We start from the raw sequence: 24614 nt of genomic DNA, 5'->3' as shown, positions 1-24614 counted from the left end.
TGTTTCCCGAATAAAAGATTCTTTAAGGAAAACAATGCCTCCAAGTTCTTTTGAAGGGTTTCATCTGTCGGAACTGTGACAACTTTTTTCAGTGCTGTTGTAACTTTGAACAGTCACTAAATGAACTGTTGTAAGTCAAGGACTACCCATAGTTATTGCCTGAAAAAGAGGTCGTTGTGAATAATAGCCTTTTCATGATATAGCTCAGGGGTGTCAAACACAATTTCATTGAGGGCCGCATCAGCATTGCGGTTGCCCTCAAGGGGCCGGGTGGGTGTGGCCTGGGTGGGCGTGGCCTACTGGGTGGGCGTGGCTAGAGTGCGTATGGCCTACTGGGTGGGCATGGCCAGCTCTACATCGTTCGCATGAAGGGTGCCTATGGGGGCCTGGGCAGGAGTGGGACAGGTCTGAGGGTCTCTGGCAGAAGGAGGGTCTCTGGGCCAGGGCCAAGGCATTGGGGGCTGTTCCCTCACTGTTTCCAGGATGGCTTCGCGGGCCACATGAAACCACTTCACGGGCCGGATCTGGCCCCCGGGCCTTGTGTTTGACATGTCTGATATAGCTTGTTTTGACTTTGAGTTCTCTTCCATTGAATTCTGGACATCGGAAGCCAAGACGAGTCCAAGTCCATTGCTTCAGGCATCCAAGTAACATCTCTAACAGGCGCTTTGAAGGGAAAAGGGTTAGATAACATGCCAAGGATGGAATCTCTGGTTCCTAGTTTCTTTAATGAGCAACTATTTGTACAATTTTTCTTAATGTACTCCAACTTTCACGATCCATAAACACATACTCTAGTGTTTTCTTCTTTGCATTTTATCAGTGTAATTGGATTGGGTTCCTTTTTTCACATTGTGTAAGAACTGTAGAGAGTGTTTGCGTATGGCTTCTCTTTTTGGAGCAAAACTCTTCATTTTTGTCAGAGGTCTGGAAACGATCTCCAAGCTTTTGTAAGTGCAATTCATAAAATAAGCTGGCTGCAGTTATCTTGTCATCCGACGCAACATTGTTTCCTGGAGGCTCTGCGGATCGTCTCTCACATCTTTCCCCAAATTTTGGTACTGGTGGATGTAGGCTGCTTTCAGATGTTAACATCCTTTGCTGTTGCGTGTTTCCATGGAAAGGTCTAAAGCCAAAATGTGCAGAGAGTCAGAATCAAGGCCCATGCCAAAGGAGGAATCCAAAGTCAGAATCAGGAATGTGTGCTCGATTGAAGCTTGACGGGAAAGAAAAGATTGCACCATCACGAAGCCTGCAAACCGTGAGAACTGATCCAAGCAATTCAGGAGACTAGACAGAAGACCAGATACAGTAATTAAGGTGATAGAATAGTGCCCCGAATCACTGGAAGATTTCCAAAGGTGAAGTTAAAAGGACAAGCAAATGCAGGTTTCATAACCAAGTTGTAGAAGTTTTATTTGTTGTTCTTTGCCCTGTAGCTAATTCTTCTGTCTTGGGAAAGTTTCAATCAGCTGATTTCCCCATAGCACAGCTGTATAAAGGCCATTCTCATTTAACAGCCGTTTTTGAAGCTTTTGAAGTTGTGATAGTGATGAAAAAGAAACTTTGCAACCAACTTTTGCATTGACCACCATCGCAGGTCTATAAAGAAAAAGAAAGTTGAAGTAAGAACATAAGTACAGTCATGGCTTCATTTAACAACTTCGCTTAACAACCAAGTTGCCAATCCCAATTTTGGTTGCTAAATGAGGACTACATGTGCTATCTTTGCATTCAAGAAGTGACAATCAACTTCAGCAAGACAACACAAGGCTTGTTAGTCCCCCCCCCCCCGCTAATACTTTGAATTGTTCCAATTTTCTCCACCCTTCCTTGGATGAATTTTATGAGGCTTGAGCCACATAACAAATTTCTGTCATTAATTCCAGGAACACGCCCATGGGTGACTCAAGTCCAACACATGGTGGGAAGTATCTAGAATCTTCACTATAATTTCCAATGGCTTCCCTCTTTCCGAAATAAAATCTGTCTTGCTCAACTTCATTTTGCATTGCTGAATGTGCATTTAAAAATGCATAGGACTTGTCACCTGAGTCAAACCAAGTGATGGCAGTGCACAGACAATTCTGTATATTTATTTGTAAGTGTGATTTAAGTCAAAATTGCACAACTGTTTCAGCCTGAATGCTTTCTTTGGCCTCAGCTATTATTCTGGCTTCGGTGTCTCTGCAAAATTAGTTTCTCCTCCATATCTTCTTTAATTAAGCTTTGCTCAGATGCTAGATTTAGACAAACTACTACTTATTACAGTGTGTGCAGGTTTTGCGTAGCAGCATGTTAAGATTGGTGAAAATTTGACAGCTCAAATTCCTGCTACCTTGGTGTATTTCATGTAACTTTACATATTATCTCATTTATTGTCTGGACTTAGATTGCTTCTCTTTTTATTTCATTCGCTTGCCCCTATCAATCTATTTTATAAGTGTCTTTTAATTTTGCTTTACCAGTTTTGTAAGCTAGTCTATTTTATGGTTGCTGACAGGTCACTTATGAATATATTTCTTGTATTGATCTGAGAACATAATAAAAGTCTGAATGAACCCATACTACTTCACCTGCATAGTTTGAAAACAGTAACTTCTATCTGCCCGAAGATATTTTTAATCTGCCTCCCAGGACAACAATCTGTACAAGCTGTTCCTTGTAAACTGTGACATTTTTCAGTCTTCCTTAAGCCCCATGTTTTGTGTTTCCATTTCTGTTACATTCTGATGCTATGATTTGCACATGGAAGTGTTTAAGATAATCCTTATGGGTCCTATTCATTGGAAGGGAAAAAAATTGTTTAGACCATTTCCACATAAATTGCATGTTTTTCTATGTGAAGGAGCCAGCTGTGTTCTTGCCAACATGATTTGGCTTCCATGCATAATTTTAGGGTCCTGGAAGCATATAAATATGAGCAATTAATTGCTTGTGTGCTCATATCTATGTGCATATGTATGTCTATCTATCTAGAGAAAACATGGCCACATGTAGAAGCACAGTGTAGACTCTCATTTATTTACACTCCTTGTTATTAGTATGGATCTGAGATTGGCACCACCCTTTTGGGCTCCCACAATGCCATGGAGCTTCTAGGAGCTTGACTGGGATGGAATAGTGTCATGGAATCACCCCTGGACCAGATGTGAGTTCAGAGGAGGAGGGTGAATTGAGTTGGCAGAGGAAAGTGTGGAGCTGAGTGTCAGTCAGGATCAGGGCTCAGAGAATGCTAGCTTGATGAAGCAGCCTCAGCTGGGTGGATCAGCCAAGTGACAGGCTGAGCTAGGCAAGCCACAACTGGCAGCAAGTTGGCCAGGAGGTTCCAGACAACAACCAGGAGCAGCTGCCACCCGTTAGCAATGAGAAGAAAGTGAAATCCATGCCTCCTCCTGATCCAAGGACAGGTAGAGCAGAGAGGAGACAGTCACAATGTCGGTCAGCTAGATTATTCTCGAGAAGGCAACCTAAACAAGAGACTGCACAATCCTGAACTGAATGGAGATGTAGGAGATGACCAGGCTGAGCCCGAAGGGGGTGGTGTCAAACGTGTCATCAGTCTTGAGTCCCTGCGCACCCACAAGAGCTCTAAGTCCAACCCACCGTGAATTCCTTTGACTCTTATCTACCGGTAGTTTTCTTTGACCGCTAGTAGTTCAGATTCTTGTAGAGAGCTTAAGCTTGCAATAAATCTTTATACTCATTTGAACTGCCTGGATTTTCTAATTTTCCTGGGGCTTGAGAGGAAGAGGAGGAAGCAAAAGGTTCAAGGTCGCCACACTCTAGAATCTCCCAGGGTATATCTATGAGGCTAGAAGATTGTAGCTTTAGTCTGGTGAGATCCCACCTATTAGGTCTAAGCAAAGAGGGATCCAGTCTCCATTGGACTGACATTGACATGCCGGATCTAGAACTTAGTGTTAACCAGCTCTTCTCCTGAGAAGACTCAGCAATACAATTTAGCATTGTCCCTGTTGAGCTGAGGGTGGACAGTGCCTTCTTGCTAAGAGGAAGGAAGAACACATCCCAACATTAGAAGTCCCATCCTGAAGCAACAATATCGGTGTGCTTTGCCCCCATTCGTTGCTCCAGCGTTTTCCAACCGTTCTGAGAGACGGCTTTCTGTACTTCTGCCAGAGTGGCCTCCATGCTTGTGAAAAACTCACAAGGCAAGGAAGAGGTTGGTTTCTGGCTGGCTGCTGTTTTTCGCTTTGGGCTATTGTCCAGCAAAGGGAGAGCTGGCTAGTTGCGTGAGGATGGAACACCATTGTGGAGCAAATGGCTGCTGACGGTTTTGAAGGTGTAATTGGTAGCTGTATGAAAGAGGTCTATTCTCCCTTTGACTTTGTGGGAACCTAGTTTTGGAATACACTGTTCCAAAAGTCTGTTCAGGGGTGTGTGTGTGTCTGTGTGTGTGTCTGTGTTTGTAGGGGGGGAGGGGAAATGCAGCTGGCAAAATTAGAAGTCTTTTGTAATCTCCTCTTTCTATGGCTTTGAAAAATGGGCAGGCAGTTAATCTCCCTGGTGGGCTAATTTACAGCCTCAGTCGTCTAATGTTGACTTAGAAGTAAGTCAAATGGAGTTACATGAGAAAGGGCTGTCGCCTTAAAACAAAAGTGGAGTTTCAAGGGGGCAGGGTGGAAGAAATAGTAATGTTTTACTAGAAAATAATAATAATAATCCTCCCCTCCCCCCCAGAACTGTCTTGCAGACTCTGGTGACTTCCGTGCCCAGCAGTGCTCAGCCTACAATGACGTCAAGTACCAAGGACACTTTTATGAATGGATCCCCGTCTTTGATGACTCCGGCTCTCCATGTGCCTTGAAGTGCCAAGCTTTGGGGAGACCTTTGACTGTGGAGTTTGCTCCCAAAGTTCTGGATGGCACCCGCTGCAATGCCAAGTCCTTGGATATGTGCATCGGTGGAATATGTCAGGTACGGCAGTTTTTGCATCTGGGTTTCCAGGAGTGTCTGTAAAGGTAGTTAGCGAAAATGAAGATGCCAACCGTGACACAAATCAAATAGTTTGATGCCCCTATCTGGAATTTTTTTTTAACCAGAATACAGTAGAAATGTTCACGTTTGTATTTATCCCAAGGTTCCTTCCTTCCTTCCTTCCTTCCTTCCTTCCTTCCTTCCTTCCTTCCTTCCTTCCTTCCTTCCTTTCTTTCTTTCTTTCTTTCTTTCTTTCCTCCCTCCCTCCCTCCATCCCTCCCTCCCTCCCTCCCTCCCTCCCTCATAAAACCCCATATAATTTTGATTTTAATATCTAACATCTAGTTCTTCTGCTTAGTACAAATAGTCTCCTCCAGTGCTTTTTTTGTAAAAGAAAAAGGTGCCAGAACTCACACATGTCATACAACCCGCCTTGCCTACCCTACAAGGTCCCATCCAAAAAAGGTGCCGGAACTCCGTTCTGAGCGTTCTATGACAAAAAAAGCCCTGGACTCTCCTCCTCCCAGTAGGCCTGGAGAATTGATGGCTGCAACATTTCTATAATAAAATGTGCAAAGGCCATGAGGGAATAGTCAGCTTGTTCAGTGACCCATTTAACTGGAGAGTTAATGGAAAAATAAAGGTGCTAAAGTGAACCCTGTTTCATTTCTTTCTGTATGGAATTCCTTCTGGGAGAGGCCTCTGGAGTTACACTTGACCCTAAAATAAGTGTGCTTGTAGAGCTGATGAATGAGCAGCAAAAGGCGACTGCAGATTGAAGATAATTCAAGCTTCCTCCAGAATTTCTGTAGAAAATGTCAAAAATAGATTTAAAATTTATGGAGGCTACGATAGCTCCCACAGGGGAGAAGGAAGGAAGGAGAACAATATTTTTAACAGAATGAGGCTAGAATTGGACCTTTGATCCAAGGTCATACAATTTTCTCCCAAGCTTGCTCGCTCTTCTGCTAAAGCCTGGTCCCTGTTTACCCAGCCACATAGTTTTCACTAGATTGTTGAGCCTACGTATTATTAATTATGACAAGCAGACTGATTGATATGTAATGGGCTGCATCAGATTACAAAGCTTTCTTCCCCTTTCTCTAAGGTGACATTCCCCCTCCCTTGCTGTCACTGCTTAGGATATGAGAATTGACTTTCCACCACATTACATTGCGGCTTATCTTTTTGCTTCACATTATGGCAAGGTAATAATTTAGGTAGCAAATCTAAAGCAAGCCTACACTATTGTTGACATTTTCTCTGGATTTGTTTAGCCAAGCCTCAGGAGAAATGGACAAAGAATAAAAGCAAGCTGAGAGTAATCCAGGATTCTGGCTTCGGATCTAAGGGTAAACTACATTTAAAACAAAGTGGGAATACTGATTTCTAGTTATAGGATTTGTTGGTGAAAAATAAGCTGTGTTTTTCTTTTGTGAGTGGCCATATTGCAGCCAGCCAACCAAATCAGCCACTTTAGGCTGTAATGTTTTGTGCCAACCACATCTCTTGTAGCCAGGACTCATCTCTGGTTAGCAGTGATTGTGAAGAAATATGGGCAATTGTTTTCCTGACCATTTGCACTGCAATGAGCTGATCAGAGTGGTATGTTTACGATTGTCCATCTATAAGCAGGAGTCCCACTGGACTAAAGTGCTCATATTAGATAAATTGTGCAAAGTTTTGAGGAGGGTCACTGTAGTTGACCAGGCTGAGCCCAAGGGAAGGGTCAGGCATGTCATACATCTCGAATCCTTTCGTGCCCACAAGAGATCTAATTCCAGCCCACCTTGAATTCCATTGACTCTTATCTACTACCAGTTTGCTTTGACCGTTAGTAGTTCAGATTCTTGTAGAGCAGGGATCTTCAAACTTGGCCCCAGCTGCGGAATTCTGGGAGTTGAAGTCCACAAGTCATAAAAGGGCCAAGTTTGAAGACCCCTGTTGTAGAGAGTGTTAGCATGCAATACACTTATATTCACTTGAACCGCCTTGACTCCTAATGTCCTCCACTTGACGATCTCCCTTCAGCCACTTCCTCCCCAGAAGCAATGCAAGGCTAGTTAGTAGTTTCACTCCTCCCCTTGACTCAGTGCCAAGTTCCACCACAAGGTCCTTTTCACTAGATTGAACTAAGAATCTTCTACCTGAAAGGTAGATTGTCAGGAGCTCACCTTGGGCTCAAATTCTACAGGGAAATGGCTACATCTCCCAGATCAGGACCACAAGCTCTAGGACTCAAGACCAGAAAATTTGGGAGTTTGAGCTCCAGGCGATCTAGATAAATTTGTACTTTCACAGCCTGCATCTTCTAAGCAATTGATCTTCCCAGTCTCTGAACTGTAACCCTCTGTAAATCTGCAGTTGCATTCTATGGGGACTGAAAGAAAGGCAAGGAATACCACATTCTGTGTTAAAGTCCTGTCTCTTTAAGGACTTTCACTCTGTAAAGAAGAGTCTTGGAAGAAGAGAGCTTCAGTGTAGGGAGGATTCTGGCTTCAGATTTGGGTGGGAAGCAGGTCAATGAAGCTTCCCATGTTGCTATTGTATTCCATCAATGTCTTGTCAAAACTACATACCATATTACTGAATGGTGGGTCCTTCCCTGGATCTCTTTCCTTCTACACGGCTTTTCAATTCAGTTGTTTGCAGCGATCCAAGTTATTGTATGTGCATCCGTGAGAGTAAATTCGGAACATCCGTTTTCAAGTAATCATGTGGGTCTCTTTAGGGATGAGTTGAAACTGTACTCAGGCGAATGTTGTCCCAGGACCTACTATGAAAAATATGAGAAGAAAGATCCGAGATTATTCAGATAAACGAAAATCATATTTTATTCACACCCAGAGCCATATCTGAAGACAAGCAATACATTTAGCAAAGCTGGATCCTTGGATTACAGAGATATCCCAGCCTGGATTTACTTATACTTTGCTAGCAGTGAACCAGTTTTGAAACACAAAATGTAAAATTATCCACACATATAGATTTAAAAAATGGGGATAAAGGCTCGCTTTGAGTTTCCCAACCTCAAAGGTGCCCCTTAACTAATATGATTCTCCCACTTTTATTATATATATATATATATATATATATATATATATATATATATATATATATATATATATATATATATATATATATATATATATATATATATATATATATATATACAGGAATAATTTTACCTAGCATGTGCATGGTTTTGCAATTAGCCTTCTTTTTGGCAAAGCAGCTGCTACCATTCTATTAAACGCTTGAACGTGAGCAATTCAAAAAACCTTTTGACATGGTTGATGAGAAGAGTAGGTGTACACTCAGGGAAAAAGTGAGACATTTGGCAAAAATATAGCACTGGGATTACGACAGCCTTACGGTGCACTGCCCTGGATTTTATGTGATTTTAATGGAGTTTTCATTCCTACCTACAATTACTCCAGCACATAACAGCGTAGCCACCTTGGTTAAAAACAAACACACCACACCTAAGAAAATGGCCCTCTCTCTGCCATTTTTCTTCTATCATGGGGGAAAAAATCTGTATCTGGAATTGACAAGTTCTGCTTCATTAATATTTACTGCTATATTTTTAGTATATTCCCCAGAAGGGAAGGGCGAAATGTTTAATGTTGTCTGAGCATCAGTCTCTAGTATTTCACTTCTCTCTCTGTGTGTGTGTGTGTGTGTATCTGTAAGTAGGGTTCTTTTTGATACTTTTAGCAATAGCTTTTAGGCTTTGTTTTACTGGAAATTATTAGACAAACAATTCAACAGTAAACAACAGCCTAACCAAGGAGCCACCAAGAACACCCCTGCCATTCCTCAGGGTCACCTGAGTAGTGAGACATCTTGGACACACAGGTAAACTTCAAAGTGACCTCAAGAATGCAAACAACCAGCTGTCTGCAAGGAGTATAAATCCTTCCATTCCCCACCACCCAGTCAGAGCCGAAGAAGCTTCTTGGATGAGAAGCGAAACGTCTTCAAAGAAAAAAGTTGCCTCCTGAAAAAGCACCTGTGGGAAACTTAATCATACCTTTGCCTGACTCTGGTTACCATATAAACTATTTGGAGTTTCCAAATTAAAAGGCTCTAGGTTTTCAGAAATTCTCCTATGAGCAAGGGAGTGAGACCATTTCTGGTTACCCAGGAGCAGAGATCGTATGCCAACTCGCCGAACAATTGTCCCCCAAGCAGTAGATCAAGCAGAAGCCCACTCTGCTTGAGCTCACTCAAACAGGTCAAGAATGATCGCCATATCCCCATCTTTTACCTGCCATCTCTGCCTTAACGATTCCATTCTGAAATTTGAGTTAATGGAAGTCCAAGGAGTTCCAATCTTCTACCTACTGTCCAAGCCAGGAGGACACAAAATTGTCCAGAAGGACCTGAAAGATATTGGTAGAAAGTCATTTCACATGTAGACAGTGTAACCATACCTTCCATCCAGGATTTAAGTTGGCTACAGTAAAGTCTTTCCACTGGTGCAGGACGCTCTTCTGATCTGCAGCCCACATTTGATAAATAAAAAGTTCTTCGTGCTTTAATAGGTTCCAAATGTAATAGGTTCCAAATTCAGGAAAAAAGCCCTATATGAAGAATTCTGTTGTGTGGGACAGATCTCTTGACCATTGCAGATGTTGCTCAGATGAAGGGCCATTAAGCCTAAGTCAAGAGATCAGATAGCAATAGATTTACAGCAGAGGAAGCACTCATGACTAGGAAACTATATGATAGAGCACAAATTTCCAATTGTTTCATTCTTGTACTTCTTGTTTAGTGTGAAAAGAAATCCCCAGTGCTGCATTTAAAATCCTTCCTGCTCCCATCATGAACACATGTGAAGAAGCTGTGGCTTATAAATGTTATGGGGAAAAAACATATGGTCACTCAACTGTTCTTGTTTTAAACACCTGGCATCCCATTTTGGGTCACAAAGCACCTAAGGCAGATCATAGTGGATTGTCATCATGAAGACACGCTACTCCAGTGTCCACCAACAGAGCAAGGCAGAGTGTGCTTCCTTCTGGTTTGGCAGGAACAGTGAAATTTAGATGGCGATGCAACGGGGAAAATGTGATCCGTTGGTGGCATTGCACATTCGAAACTCAAGCTCCCTCTTCCCCATTTGCAACCTCTTTGGGGGGTTGTGAAGTTATTTGGGGGGCTATTCCAACCATCTTCACATTTCAGCAAAGGTACAAAGGTGGGTGGTACTTCTCCAATTGGACATAATTCAAGGGCCTTCTGTTTACAACTTTTAAGGCAATCGGAGGAAATATTTATTGATCCCCCGGTGGTCCCTTAGGGATCAAGTTGCTTATCGAAAGATAAGGCGTAAGTAAAGCTCAGAGGCCAGTACATAAAGTAGGCCCCTCTCTCTCCTCTGTGGAAGTTGCCTTCAGATCACTCACAAATCTTCACAGGGTGGTTGCGTGTCGCAAAGAAAAGTGCATCATCTTAGCACTTGATCTCGTCACTGCCACTAGTAGTAATATTACAGTTATTTTTCCCATCTCTCTGGCTGGGATTCTGTGAGAATGACCAGAATTAGGTGAACTGTGGAAGCTTCTCTCATTACACTCAGCATGTAACTTCTTTGGATAAGCCAAGATTAAAATAATTTCTCAAGATACTTTGCTAGGTATGATCAGTGTGTTAGATAGCGCTATGTTTACTGTCTTGACTTTGCCTCTTTTTTTGGTCTTCTCCTCTTTCCCTCCACCCTTTCTTTTTGGTGACATTTAAATCCTACCATCTGCTTAAGAAATGAACATTCTTGAATGTGGCCAGTTCTGCATTAACCTTCACATATCGAAATGAAACATCCTGTGTTCATGGTTTTCATTTAAATCTAATTTGTTGGCTGAATCCAAATGAGAAGGGAGAACTATAGAAACAGCTGTGGAAACTTTTTGTGTGTGTGCTGATTTCTGGATTTACATTTTGAGAAATATTTATGAAGTTCTATAACTGCTTCTAATATATCAAGACTAATTTAGTCTTCACCTCTTCTTGTTTGTATTACGATGGGTTATTCAGTCACTGTAGTTTTCACTCTCTCTCGTATTTTAAAGCTGTTGCTTTAAAAAGAAAAAAATACTCTTTTCCCCAAAGAATGAATTAGTGGAAATTTAGCTTTTAGTATAATTTATTGGTATGGATGTGGTGATATGACTGGATTTAGGCATCTTCAGATCTGCTTCTAATGTGTATCGTTCAGAATGCACAACCCAACAGAATAACGGAGTTGGAAGGGACCTTGGAGGTCATCTAGTCCAACCCCCTGCTCAGGCAAGAAACCCTATACCATTTCAGACAATGCTTGTCCAATCTGTTCTTAAGAATCTCTGGTGTTGGAAGACCCACACCAAAGGTTGTTGAACTTCAGTCTAAGGAACTCAGTTACACATCCAAGGCTGAGGGACACCAAGAGTTGTAGTTCAGAAAGAAGAATAGAAAAGTAATTGCCAATCCTTTCTGTCTGAACCCTCTATAAGGAGAGTGTCAACTTCCAAGATGGCTTGTTTTATTATTATTATTATTATTTTTAATCCCATTTATATCCCGCCCTTCTCCGAAGACTCAGGGCGGCTTACAATCTAAGAAGCACAAATCAATGTGCTTAACAATAGCCTTCATTCTATGTATATGCCTGCTTATTAGGGCTTTCCCCCCCCCAAGCGGCATTATTACAAAGTCAGCTTATTGCTCCCAACAATCTGGGTCCTCATTATTAAATAGGTGTTCTAACTTTTAGTGGAAATTGTTGTCACTTTGAGCTGCTTGCTCAGATCCTACCTTCAGAAGTAAGGAAAACCACCCCATTGACTTGCTGATTCATCACCTACATGTCACCCCCTCAGTTAGTTGAAGGTGGCAATAGTTCTCAAGAAAATAGAGACAAAAGCAGGATTCATCTCATTCAAAGACACTTCAGATGGCATTTATCCACCCTTGATTTTTCTCCAAAGCATTAGCTGAATATAGTGCTGATTATATAGAGCCTTGGTGGAGCAGTGGGCTAATGCCTCCTTAAATAACACCAGCTGCCTGCAATTAGTGCAGGTTCGAGTCCCACCAGGCTCAAGGTTGACTCAGCCTTCCATCCTTCCCAGGTAGGTAAAATGAGGACCCAGATTGTTGGGGGCAATTAAGGTGACTTTGTAATAATGCCGCTTGGGGGGGTGGGTGTGAAAGCCCTAATAAGCAGGCATATACATAGAATGAAGGCTACTGCTAAGCTTGTAAGCCGCCCTGAGTCTTCGGAGAAGGGCGGGATATAAATGGAATTAAAATTAAAAAATTAAAAAAATTATTAAATCTTCACCAAAGCATTGGCTTTAAATAATATTCTGGCTTGAGTAAAGCATTCAGAATTCTTTTGAAGTACAACTTTTGGATAAGCAACGCCTATATGATGCATACTTTTTTTGCCATTCAGCTATTTTTAAACATTTCTGTTATAGGTAAAAACTTCACAGCTCTTCCGATATACACATTCTCTTTTTTTTGCCCGTCTCTCTGCAAATAAACCCACAAACATGTACACACATAAACAAACCCTTATTATTTGGAGCATTTACTATAATCTGACCATTATAACATTTTTGCCACCTTTTGCAGCTATACGATGATGGTTTGTTTTAATAGTTTGACACAGTCCCAGTTCTTCCATTAATTCCTTTTGCTTAAAAGCACTGTCACTTATTTCATTTGAGGCAATCCTAGAGGGTTATTTTTTTAAAAAATAAAATAAAATAAAGGGAAAAAGCTATTTATAATTATTTCTGGATATGCCCTAAAAGGTTGCAGATGTTTTCCCAATCTGCCTGTAATAGTCATAGTTAATCCCATTGCTCAGTAAATAGCCAACAATATGAGGTGCATTAAGCTGAACAAATGCCTTAATTGTTGAAAACTTGGGTCCTCTATGGTTGGCTGAGATGAAGTGTGAATATGAGCTGCCAGGCAGTTTTCCTGCTCAGCTCTCTATGTACTTGAAACTTTGCCTTCTTAATAAATTAGATGTATCCCATGTTCAAGAAACAACCTTTAAAAAGTGATCACGAATTATTTTACTGAGCTGCAGTTGCTTTCAGAAGAATTCAAGCCTTTTAAGCTCAACCGCATGAAATGAAAGTATCGAAATCAAGGTAAAGTATTAGTACCGCTTTATAAAGCCGTAGTAAGTCCACACCTGGAATCTTGCATCCAGCGTCGGTCACCACATTATAAAAAAGATGCTGAGACTTTGGAAAGAGTGGAGAGAAGAGCAAGTAAAATGATTTAAGGGCCCGGAGGCTAAAATATATGAAGAACAGTTGCTGGAATTGGGTATGTCTGGTTTAATGAAAAAACTAGGGGTCTCATGATAACAATCTTCCAATATTTGAGGGGCTGCCACAAAGAAGAGGGGGGGGTCAACCTATTTTCCAAAGCACCTGAAGACAAGACAAGAAGGAAGGGATGGAAACTAAATCAAGGAGAGAAGCAACCTAGAACTAAGGAGAAATTTCCTAACAGTGAGAACAATTAGGTTCAAGGTGTTAGTAATGACCTACAAAGCCCTACATGGCATGGGTCCGGAATACCTTGGGGAGCACCTGCGGCCGGCGTCAACTTCCCTCCGCCCAGTACGCTCCCACAGAGAGGGCCTCCTCAGGGTGCCACCGGTCAAAGAATGCCGACTGGTGGCCCCCAGGGGGGAGGGCGTTCTCTGTGGGCGTGCCGGATTTATGGAACCATCTTCCGGTCGAGCTCCGGATGGCGCCTGATCTCCGCTCCTTCCGGCTTGATCTTAAAACCCACCTTTTTGAACAAGCTGGCCTGGCCTGATGGGATGGGGTCGGGTTTTATAAATTGGTTTTAACTTTTAATCTGTACTAATTTATTACGGGCATTGCTGTTTAATTACTTTTTAATAATTTTTAATTTTTGTATCTTGTTTTTATTATGTATTGCCCTGTTCACTGCCCTGAGTCCTTCGGGATAAGGGCGGTATACAAATTAAATAAATAAATAAATAAATAAATAAATAAATAAATAAATAAATAAATAAATAAATAAATAAATAAATAAATAAATAAATAAATAAATAAATAAATAAACAAACCAGGGGAACAGCTTTGCCTTCAGAAGTTGTGGGTGCTCCATCCCTGGAGGCTTTTAAGAAGAGACTGGACAGCCACTTGTCTGGAATGGTATAAGGTCTCCTGCTTGAGCAGTCCCTTCCAGCTCTATTCTGTATTAAGGCTTCAAGTTGGGTATGAGAAGTAACATTTAGAGAGAGAGAGAGACGGATCCAAAGTTGCCACTGACTTTCTAGGCCCAAGGGCAGACTTGAACCCAACTCTCCCTGGTGCGGTAACTACTAGAATTCACACAGGCTATGCTGTAGTATGCTTACAAGTGTTGTGATATCACTTTCTATTCAAATCACAGTACAAATGTGTAGATATTTGAGGAAAAGTTTATGAAAATAAGGGGGCAGCTTAAAACAGTACATGAATAAATGCCTATCCTGCCTGGGAAATGTTTACATTGAAGAAAAAGCAGAAAAGTTTATTAAAACTATGTACTTCTTTCTCTTTTTTTCGAAGTTGTAGACTGACAAGCCGATACAGAAGTAGGATGAAATTACTTTAAGGTTAAGGGCCCTTTCCCCTCAAATAACATTTTCCTTCTAATTTAATTTTCTCCGTGTTGCCTGTAAAAAGAAAGGAATGAGGGCTAGATGTATGAAAGATTTATTGAATTAAACCAGTGGGTTGGATTAAGGTAGAATCAGATTACAGATTGGTAGATACTGTACACCGAATCAATGGGAGAGAACCTGAATCATGACTTAAATCATTGACTTGATCTCAGGGGACTTATTCTAAGCATTATTTTTTTTCCCCAAGGCAGCTCATGTTTTTTAATTGAGATAGGCTTAGAAACTTGAAGTAGGGAACGAGGTTGAGAAATTGAGTACGAAAGGAAACGTAACAATAAGCTGCTTAAATTGAATTTTGTTAGTTGGGAACTGCACAGAGATACCTACAAGGATCTCAGAACTGCCATATTGCCAATTAAGAGTGATACTGCGGTCACCGATTCTATCCAGTATCTTGGGTCTTAGTTGCAGAGAAGTCTAGAAACAAATAATTTCCCAAAGCTTAAGCTTTCTTGTTTTGTACGTGATGAAAACTAACTTCTTTAACCTCACAGTGATTGAGTTTCTCTGACTTCAAGTGCTGGGAGACAGAATAGTGTTTTTCTGACTAACACAGACATCTTAAATATTTACATAATTGCATATAAGCATATTTCTGTATTTATTTATTTTTGTCACGTTTATGTAGTGTTAATTGGAGGTGGTGACCCTTTGAGAGCTGTATGCAATGAAATTTCATTTTAATGTATGCCAATTAGTGTACATTCAAAGTGACAATAAAGTTATTATTCTGTTCTGTTCTGTTCTTTCTAATTTCTATCCTATCCTATCCTATCCTATCCTATCCTATCCTATCCTATCCTATCCTATCCTATCCTATCCTATTAGGCAGGGACACCAGGAGTGGTTAATTGTTATGGCCTAAAACTTAAATCCATTAAGGAATAATTACTTTAAAGCACCTTTCCCACTGAAATGTTAAGAAGCCAAATTATATTTTTGAGGGACTGAAGGCAACTTAGAAAGAAAATATGTGATATTTTTGTTCTAGAAGAACTGAGTGGCCTATGTCAGTTTTGTCCTTCTGACTCCAGTGTTGATATTGGCAGGCCGTGGGCTGTGATCGACAGCTTGGAAGTCACGCCAAAGAAGACAACTGTGGTGTCTGCTCAGGTGACAGTTCCACCTGCCGGCTGGTGAGAGGGCAAACTAAGACACACCTTTCCTCAGAAAAAAGTAAGTCTCCAGCAACTCAGGTATGTGTAATGTATCCTTGGAATTTTCCTATGGTATTGTCCACAGGGCAGTTACTGTGGATTGTGCCGATTTAAGTGAATCTAGAATTATTTGGAGTTTGTTTTGGGAAGGGTTTGTGTTAAGTTTTTCTATTATGCAATGTTGACTCTTGGGAGAATTAGCTAAGGATTTGAAAGATGAGTTTGAAGAGAGAAATTCAGTTGAGTAAACACCATTTTGTGAGTGGGGGGAGGGGGAGAATTCCTTTGAGTCAGTGTCAACTCCCTAAAGTTTCTTGGCAAGTTTTTGGAAGTGATTTACTTCTAATCACTCTTAAGCACTACACCAAAATGAGAAGCAGTTTGATGTGATGAATATGGCATCAAACTAAAAACCAGGAGACCTAGGAATTCAAGTCCTGTCTTAGGCGCAAAGCCAGTTGGTGATCTTGGGCCAGTCACATTCTCTTAGTCCTGGGAAGAATGCAATAGCTTCCCAATTGTGAAGAACCTTGCCCCCAAAACCCCTTCAAAGATCTGTCTAGGGCTGTGGTGGTGAATCTATGGCACGTGTGCCACAGGTGGCACACAGAGCCCTCTCTGTGGGCACGTGTGCCGTCGCCCCAGTCCTAGGCCTTCAGCTGGGTTTTATAAAACCTTTTTGCTTTAGGCCTCCGCCGCCGTGTGCAAGAAAAAAAAGTTTCAATCAATCAATTTCAACTTCTTGTGGGGAAAAAAAAAGATCTCGCAAAGTTGGAATTGATTGATTGAACTTTTTAGTCCCACCCAGTCTGCCGTTACCACTGCAGCCACGCCCACCCAATGGGCCACGCCCACCCAATGGGCCATGCTCACCCGGCATCCGATGATACATAAGTGGGTTTGGGGTTGCAGTTTGGGTACTCGGTTTCTAAAAGGTTCGACATCGCTGGGCTAGGGAATTGCCAGGATTTCAGACTGACCTGAAGGCACAAACTAACAAAAAAAATACCCACAACATAGCTGTTATGATTCTTATTTGGTATGCGTTTATATATTTCTCTCTGTGTAAATAGACAGACAGAATAAAGACTCTTTGGGATAATTTTGTTGGCTTTATGGTTTATAGCTCCAAGTCAAAGGACCAAAGCTGAAAGAGAATCAATAATCACCTAGTCTCTTGACTCATCCAGGAATTCATAAATTGGATCTATTTTCCCCTGGACCACCACCATCATTCAAATATTTAATTGGAGGATATTTTTAAAAAGAGAATGCTGGCACCAAATATTTAATTGGAGGATATTTTTTTAAAAAGGCAATGCTGGCACATATAAAACAATGCAAAATAACGTGATGGTGGTGATGACTCGTAGCCAAAAAGAAATATTTGTTTTTCGTTCTTACTTACATTGGACAAATGAGGAACCAGGCACTTTCAGAAAATTATAGTTGTTGTAATCTGTTTCCATTCTGATTTGTCAGTTTTCCTGCTGCTTGTGAAAGAAAGATAAAATTCATGGAAAACTGGGGCCTTTGAAGGAGAGTTACATACCAAAATAGACAAATTCATCTGCTAAATCTGGATATTTTTCCTGGCTGAACTTCTGTGGTTCGGCACTTGGATTATTTGGAGGGCAAAAAAACAAAAAACCCTCCAGTTCTACATTGTGGGGAAGATCAGAAAGTGGGTAGCTACGTTCAGAAATAAAGCTTCAGAAAATTGGGATCCTGCCTGTAATATGAAATTATCAGGAATCTGGCTGGAGAGAGAACTCATCAAGAAGATAGGGTTCAAATTTTTGTTTGTATCCAACAGAGAGGTGGTGTTCAAAAGATATTGAATCATTGCCACTAATGGAGGCTTCAAACTGAATATTGAGAAAAACTTGGCTTCATTATGGGCCTGATCTCCCCAGAATTTCTGGATAAAGAGAGTCCCCCTAGATTTGATGTTCTTTGGATCAAAGTCACCATTGCATGTTTTTCTCATCATTCCCACTGCTGTGTGGTTTTGAAAATTTTGCCCGAATTATAGAGTTTTCCCCCCCTTTGGGTGTAAATATATGATTCTGTAATTTATCACACATTAGTGTGCTTAAGTCAATATTCTAATTTTACTTTTTGTCACTGACTTGTTGCCGTGTGAAGCTTTAAAACAAAATACTGCATTAAAAAAAATACAGTTTTTCCATAAGTAGAGGTCGTTAAAGTGTGTGGACAGAACAGAATAAACTGCTATCTTCTGGGTCAGACTGTGCCTGGGTCAAAGAAAAACTGACTTTCTGGGAAATGATCAAACATTTGACTGACGAAAAGTGGTACAATCTGCCATACCCCTGGGAAAGTGAAATATCTTAGCTCTTTTATGCATTACCAATAAAGGAGATTTTTTTGTAGCTCAGGGTTGAAATGTGAGGTCCTTGATGCTCTATGAGCGTAGTGGTTTCTTTGCAGACATTTCATTACCCAACTAAGTAATGAAATGCACTGATAATATCACTAGTTGGGTAATGAAACGTTTGCAAGAAAACCACCAAGTTCAGAGACCACTGAAGACCCCACAGTCAATCTCCTCCTCCTCCTCCTCCTCCTCCTCCTCCACCTCCTCCTCCTCTTCCTCCTCCTCCTCCTCCTCCTCCTCCTCCTCCTCCTCCTCCTCCTCCTCTCTTCCACTCTGCAAACCCTACTCTCTTTCTAGCACTGAAATAATAATGTCAACTAGTTTGGGTAATGAAACATTTACAAGAAAGCAATCAAGGTCAGAGACCCCACAATCCTCCTCCTCCTCCTCGTCCTCCTCCCCCCTCTCCTCCAACCCCATTCAGTGATGGTTTGGGCAATGAAATTGTTTGCAAGAAAACAACCAAGCTCAGAGAGCACCAAGGACCTCTTCTTTTATGTATGGAACTCCCATCCAGATCAAGATCACTTCAGTCTAATAGTTGCTGCCTTCTCTCTCTCCCCCCCCCACTCTCTTTCTCCCCCCCCCTTTTAATGACTGGCAAAACGTGTTCGGAGGTTTGAAACCTTCTTCTGTTCTTGAGGCAACAGAAGAGAGAAGCTTTGCAAAGTCTTCTCTAGAATGCATGGGTTGATGTGGGTTCTTCTCTGCCTATTCTAGTGCAAGGGGCTTCATAATACATACATGGATAATAATAGAAGGGGGCTCTAGATCACTTCTGTCCAACAATCTCATTTAGTTAAACCTGGGAGCAACACCACTTTATTTCAGTGAAGACAACGAGGATTTTTTCTCTTCCCCCCCATACTTTTTACCTTTTGGGGGTCCCACTTGACTGCTTCTCCTAAATTGAGGAGATGTTTGGCAATGTTGTTAGATGGAAACATGAAACAAGGTCTGGGGTATTCCTTTCTGTTGAAAGATATGGCACCAGACTAAAATGGATATTATCTGTTTAATGACCCATACGTCCTTTTCTATTTCCTGAGGCTCCTGGTGCTGCTTTTAGGATCTAATGACTTCATTTCCCCCGACTTTGGAATGTATCAACTGTTAATTCTTGGAGGCTACAGCAAACTTTCATAAAGTGTATCAGTGCTTATGAATTGTGACATGCTTTTAGTCCCTTTAGACTTGCAGGGAAGTAAAGGAATATGTTTAATTTTTGTGGCAGGCAGTAGGTGGTATTAAATGCCTCCATCTCCATGGGGAAACAAAGACAGTCCTCTCTCATTCTTTCGTTCCTTTGCACACACTTCTGCTCCTTGCCCTCTGCATAACTCTGTGAAGAGATACATGTTGAAGCCAGAAGCATAACAAGAAGCTTGCGTGTTAGAAAAAACATAGTGCTTTCTGTTGTAAATCCTACAGTAGAGAGGTGAGCTACACAATATCATTACTACATTTGCTGTTAGTGGTTATAGTAATATCGAAGGATCAAACCATTCCAGCTGAACTTTTAAATAGTGGTTCATATCCAATTCAGGACATTGATTCAGTTTGGATGAAACCAGTCTTATATTAAAGTGCATATTGGGTCAAATGTCTCTTCAGGTCAAAATCAGAACTGGGCTAACCTTAGAACTGGCTTAGGTACCACAGCCCAATAATTTATGCAGGAATGGTAACTCTAGAAGATTCCCACTTAATTTCTAATTAAGACCATGGATTGGCAAGGAATGTTCTTGCAGTTCAGGCCAGTTTCTTGCATATTCACCAATAGGCACAATCCATAAGAATGCAACATTAATTTGCATTTCTTTAAACCACTGTATGAGAAATTACATATTTTTTCCAATACTTCTGCTTTGCACAGCACATTTTGATGCTTTACAAAGTATACCCATTTTTTTTTATTGAAAAGTTTTAAAATACAATTTACCTTTAAGAATCCCCCCTTCCCCCTCCCTCCTCCCCCCTCCCTACCTCCCCCCCTCCCCCCCTCCCCCCCCCGACTTCCCAGAGCTAAATAAAAGGTATATATATAAAAAGCAATCATAAACAATCATATACTAACAATTATAAACTCTAAAATCCATCACTCTCTAGCTTATATAGGATAAGACAAACCTTAATAATATTAAATATGTATAAAAAGAAACTAAGATAAGAAAAGAAAAGAAAACAAAAGAAGACTTACTCAAATGCTACATAAAACTTCTTAACCCTATACTTGTTCTGGATAAAATCAATCCATTTTCTCCATTCCATAATATAGCGTTCTTGCGAATGATCTTTCAAATAGGCCGAAATCTTCGCCATCTCTGCCAGGTCGGAAACCTTTAAAGTCCACTCTTCTATGGTCGGCAGTTCCTCTTTCTTCCAATATTGGCCTATCAAAAGTCTTGCCGCCGTAATTAAGTTCAGCATCAACTTAATGTCCACAACTGTAGCGTCTGCAATTATTCCCAACAAAAAAAGTTGCGGACAAAACTTTATCCTCTGTTTAAAAATCTTCTGCATATTCCACCAGACTTTTATCCAAAAAGCCTTAACCTTCTTACATGTCCACCATATATGAAAATATGTTGCATCTTCATCACCACACCTCCAACATTTAGGCTGATAATTCGGATACATACTTGCAAGCTTTTTAGGATCTAAATGCCATCTATAAAACATTTTATAAAAGTTCTCTCTTAGATTTTGAGCTTGAGTAAATTTTACGTTCCTCACCCAAATCTTTTCCCACGTATCCATTGTGATAACTTCCTGGATATTTTGGGCCCATTTTATCATACAATCCTTAACAAGCTCTGTTTCTGAGTCAATCTCTATCAATGCAAGATATATCCGTTTGATATGTGCTGGTCCCTGATTCCTAATTTGCTTTATCAAATTCTCATCAGTCATTGTAAATCCATTTTTCTGGTCTTCTTTCCACCTGGCCCGTAACTGAGTATATTGAAACCAATTTTGAACAACCTTCTCTTCTCGCAAGAGGCTATATGATTTCAAACACCAAACGTTTCTTTCCAAACTGAGAATCTCCTTGTACGATCATTTTGTCTGCACTTAACACACGCACACACCCCCTATATACAGTTTTGTATGCACTCAAAAAGAAAACACACACACATACAGATATACGCATACATATATTTCTTAAATATATTTGTCATGGGACTACTCTAATCTACTTTACTTTCATATATATGATAAATCCGTAATCATGTATCCATTTCTTTTACCTTAAAATATGCATTTTGTAACCTAGAACATGTGTACTTAAATGCGTATTTTAAGATAAAAGAAATGGATACTTTCCCACAGATTTAACATCCAAAATGGAATGTACTGGTAGTCTTGTTAGCACTATGCTTTGCTCCAAGATAGATTGTTTTGGAAGTTATGGGAGTCACCACTGCAAGAATCTTGCGTCTACAGAATTCCTAGCAGACTTCTCTTTCCAAAATGGCTATGCCTTTGGGTTCGTCACGAGGAAGACTTGGATTGTAATTTTGGAACCTTGATCCTCCTACCTCCCATCTTTCCTCTTCCTTCTTTTCTAGGCTAAATATTGATAGGTGTTTTAGGAAAAATGCATCTATGGGTGGAGTAATTTAAATACCAGGCCATGACGCCTTCCTTAAAGCCTTGCTGTCCTGTAGGCCTATTCCTTACAGTTCTTGTAAGGGAATACGGCTCCGTTGTATCTGCTTTGCGCTGTCCGTGGTCCTGACAGCTCTATGTCTTCCATGAGGCCTGTCTTACCTGATGCAACTTTGCAATGTATTGTAGCATAGAGTTCCTGTGAGTAGCTAAGCCTGGGGTGGGGAACCTTGGCTCTTTTATGACTTGTGGACTTCAACTCTCAGAATTGTGGGAGTTGAAGCCGTCAGTCACAAAAGAATCAAGGTTCCCCACTCTCGAGCTAAGCTTTAGTTCATTTCTTCTGAGTTTCCAAGCAAACATGATTTGGTGGGAGACGGCCTCCTTTCTCTTCAGGTTGTGTTCTAAACTGCCTGAAGTTCTGACCCATGTAGATGTCTCCTAATATCCAATCATACACGCTTTCCTGCTCTTCCCACTAATTATTTTCAGCCCTTATTCTTGAAGGAGTCTTCCCACTTGATTTTCTGCACTATATTCTTTCAACTATTTGAAGAGAACTTGAATGTCACCAATTCTCTTCTGTGGGGGAAACTTTACTACTCCATACAGAATGTGATTGCCGGTCTATTGCACTGCCCTCCCGTTTACTTACTTTAGTTTTCTAATGTGCCTTTGAAGATACGTTGGCCATAGTTTTCCAAATAGATCCTGACCACTGTGAAGTGGAGCAGGAATATTACTTCCTGCATCCTAAATACAGATAGCTCTCAATTTAAAAACAGACATTTGAAATGATAACAGCACTGGAAAACAATGACTTATGCTGGTTTTTCACATTTATGATGGTTGCAGCATCCCTGTGGTCAACATGATCAGAATTTGGACACTTGGCATGTATTTATGACGGTTGCACTGTCCCGGGGTCATGTGATCCCCTTTTGTGACCTGACAAGCAAAGTCAATGGGGAAGCCAGATTCACTTAACAATCGTATGACTAGCTTAACTATTGATTCATTAAACAACTGTCTCAACAGAAAATTTGGCCTCAATTGTGGTCATAACCTGAGGAGTATCTGTAGTAAGTTTCTGTTAATCAGTGAAGTATTATTATTATTATTATAGTCATCTGCATTAACAGAAACATTACCATTGAGGAGGAGGAGAAGAGGAAGAGGAGGGGCGGAGGGAGAGGATGTTCTCTTTGGCTATAGCACCCAGAATCTACTACTACCCTCAAGCAAAGCTGACTATTACTAAATGAAATAGAAGTGGAAATGATAAAATATGGTTGTAGCTTTCCCCCCCACTCTTAAGTACTTTTAAGTACTTTTTCCTCCTTCCCTCATTTTTAAAAACAACATATTTCTTACTGACTTAATAGATTTGTATGGCTTAGCAACCCCCTGTGTGCTGCCGTGTAAGAATACAAGAGTTTTTGTTTCAGTAACTGTAGGGCTTGCATTCTGAGGATGGCAGGCCTTTTAAATCTACAGACTTGGTGGCAGATTGGGGTTCACGCTGAGAGCCCAATGCTCTTATTAATGTCCCACTCCATGAAAAACATCCTGAATATTCTACAGAGGCTGTCTTGTGAGTATATGAAGAGCTGGATAAATCACACGTCTCTTGAGCCCATGTGCCCAATGTCATTTATCCAGGTACAGCACGCTAGACCAGGGGTCTGCAACCTTGAGAACTTTAAGACTTGTGGACTTCCACTCCCAGAATTCCTCAGCCAGCATAGAATTCTGGAAGCTGAAGTCCACAAGTCTTAAAGTTCTTAAGGTTGCAGACCCGTGCACTAGAAGGTTTCCTCCTTGTGAATTATAGACCTCATCTTTTTGGCTTTTTTCCTCAGAAATAAAGCTGTTCAGTGGCTGCAAAGATCTCTCAACTTCTTTTCCTGAGAAGCTGCCTTTTTGTCTTCAAGTTCTTTAAAGCCATCTTGACACCGCTCTCTATTAGCAGTGAATTCTTTGTGCTAATGTCAGTTAGTTAGTTAGTTTGTTTGTTTTTGTCTCAATAAGACTGATAATATGTTGATTTTCACGGGTACAGGTATGTAGGTCTTGGCGTATTCGGGTCTTTTCCCGTGTAAGATTGAGGGTGTCTTGGCGATGTTTCGACGAGGTCCCAGTTGTCATCTTTGCAAGCACGAACCCGAAGACACCAGCCTGAAGATGACGAGTGGGACCTCGTCGAAACATATATAAAAAGGTAGAGGTAAAGGTTCCCCCGCACATGCGTGCTAGTCGTTTCCAACTCTAGGGGCCGGTGCTCATCTCCATTTCAAAGCCGAAGAGCCAGCGCTTGTCCGAGGACGTCTCCGTGGTCATGTGGTCGGCATGACTAGATGCCAAAGGCGCACGGAACGCTGTTACCTTCCCACCGGAGTGGTCCCTATTTTTCTACTTGCATTTTTTACGTGCTTTCGAACTGCTAGGTTGGCAGAAGCTGGGACGAGTAACAGGCGCTCACTCTGTTACGCGGCACTCGGGATTTGACCTGCCAAACTGCTGACCTTCTGATCGACAAGCTCAGCGTCCTAACCCACTGAGCCACCGCATCCCTACTATATATATATACAATATATATATATATATATATATATATATATATATATATATATATATATATATATATATATATATATATATATATATATATATATATATATATATATATATATATATATATATATATATATATATATATATATATATATATATATATATATATATATATATATATATATATATATAGTATATATATATATATATCCTC

At 40.8% G+C, this 24614-nt stretch overlaps 1 protein-coding gene across 1 annotated transcript in view; it reads left to right on the top strand.

The window, feature by feature from the left end:
- The window catches only part of ADAMTSL3 (ADAMTS like 3), a 157278-nt gene that overhangs the window by 74252 nt on the left and 58412 nt on the right, over nt 1-24614 (top strand). Inside the window, exons 6-7 of the mRNA XM_081337175.1 lie at nt 4702-4938; nt 15706-15832. Coding sequence (XP_081193301.1) covers nt 4702-4938; nt 15706-15832 — 364 coding nt within the window. The remainder of the gene's footprint in view (nt 1-4701; nt 4939-15705; nt 15833-24614) is intronic.

The sequence above is a fragment of the Vipera berus genome, assembly GCF_964194415.1.
Source record: "Vipera berus genome assembly, chromosome: 12".
Taxonomy (NCBI): domain Eukaryota; kingdom Metazoa; phylum Chordata; class Lepidosauria; order Squamata; family Viperidae; genus Vipera; species Vipera berus.
This window is presented reverse-complemented; position numbering and strand designations above follow the sequence as displayed.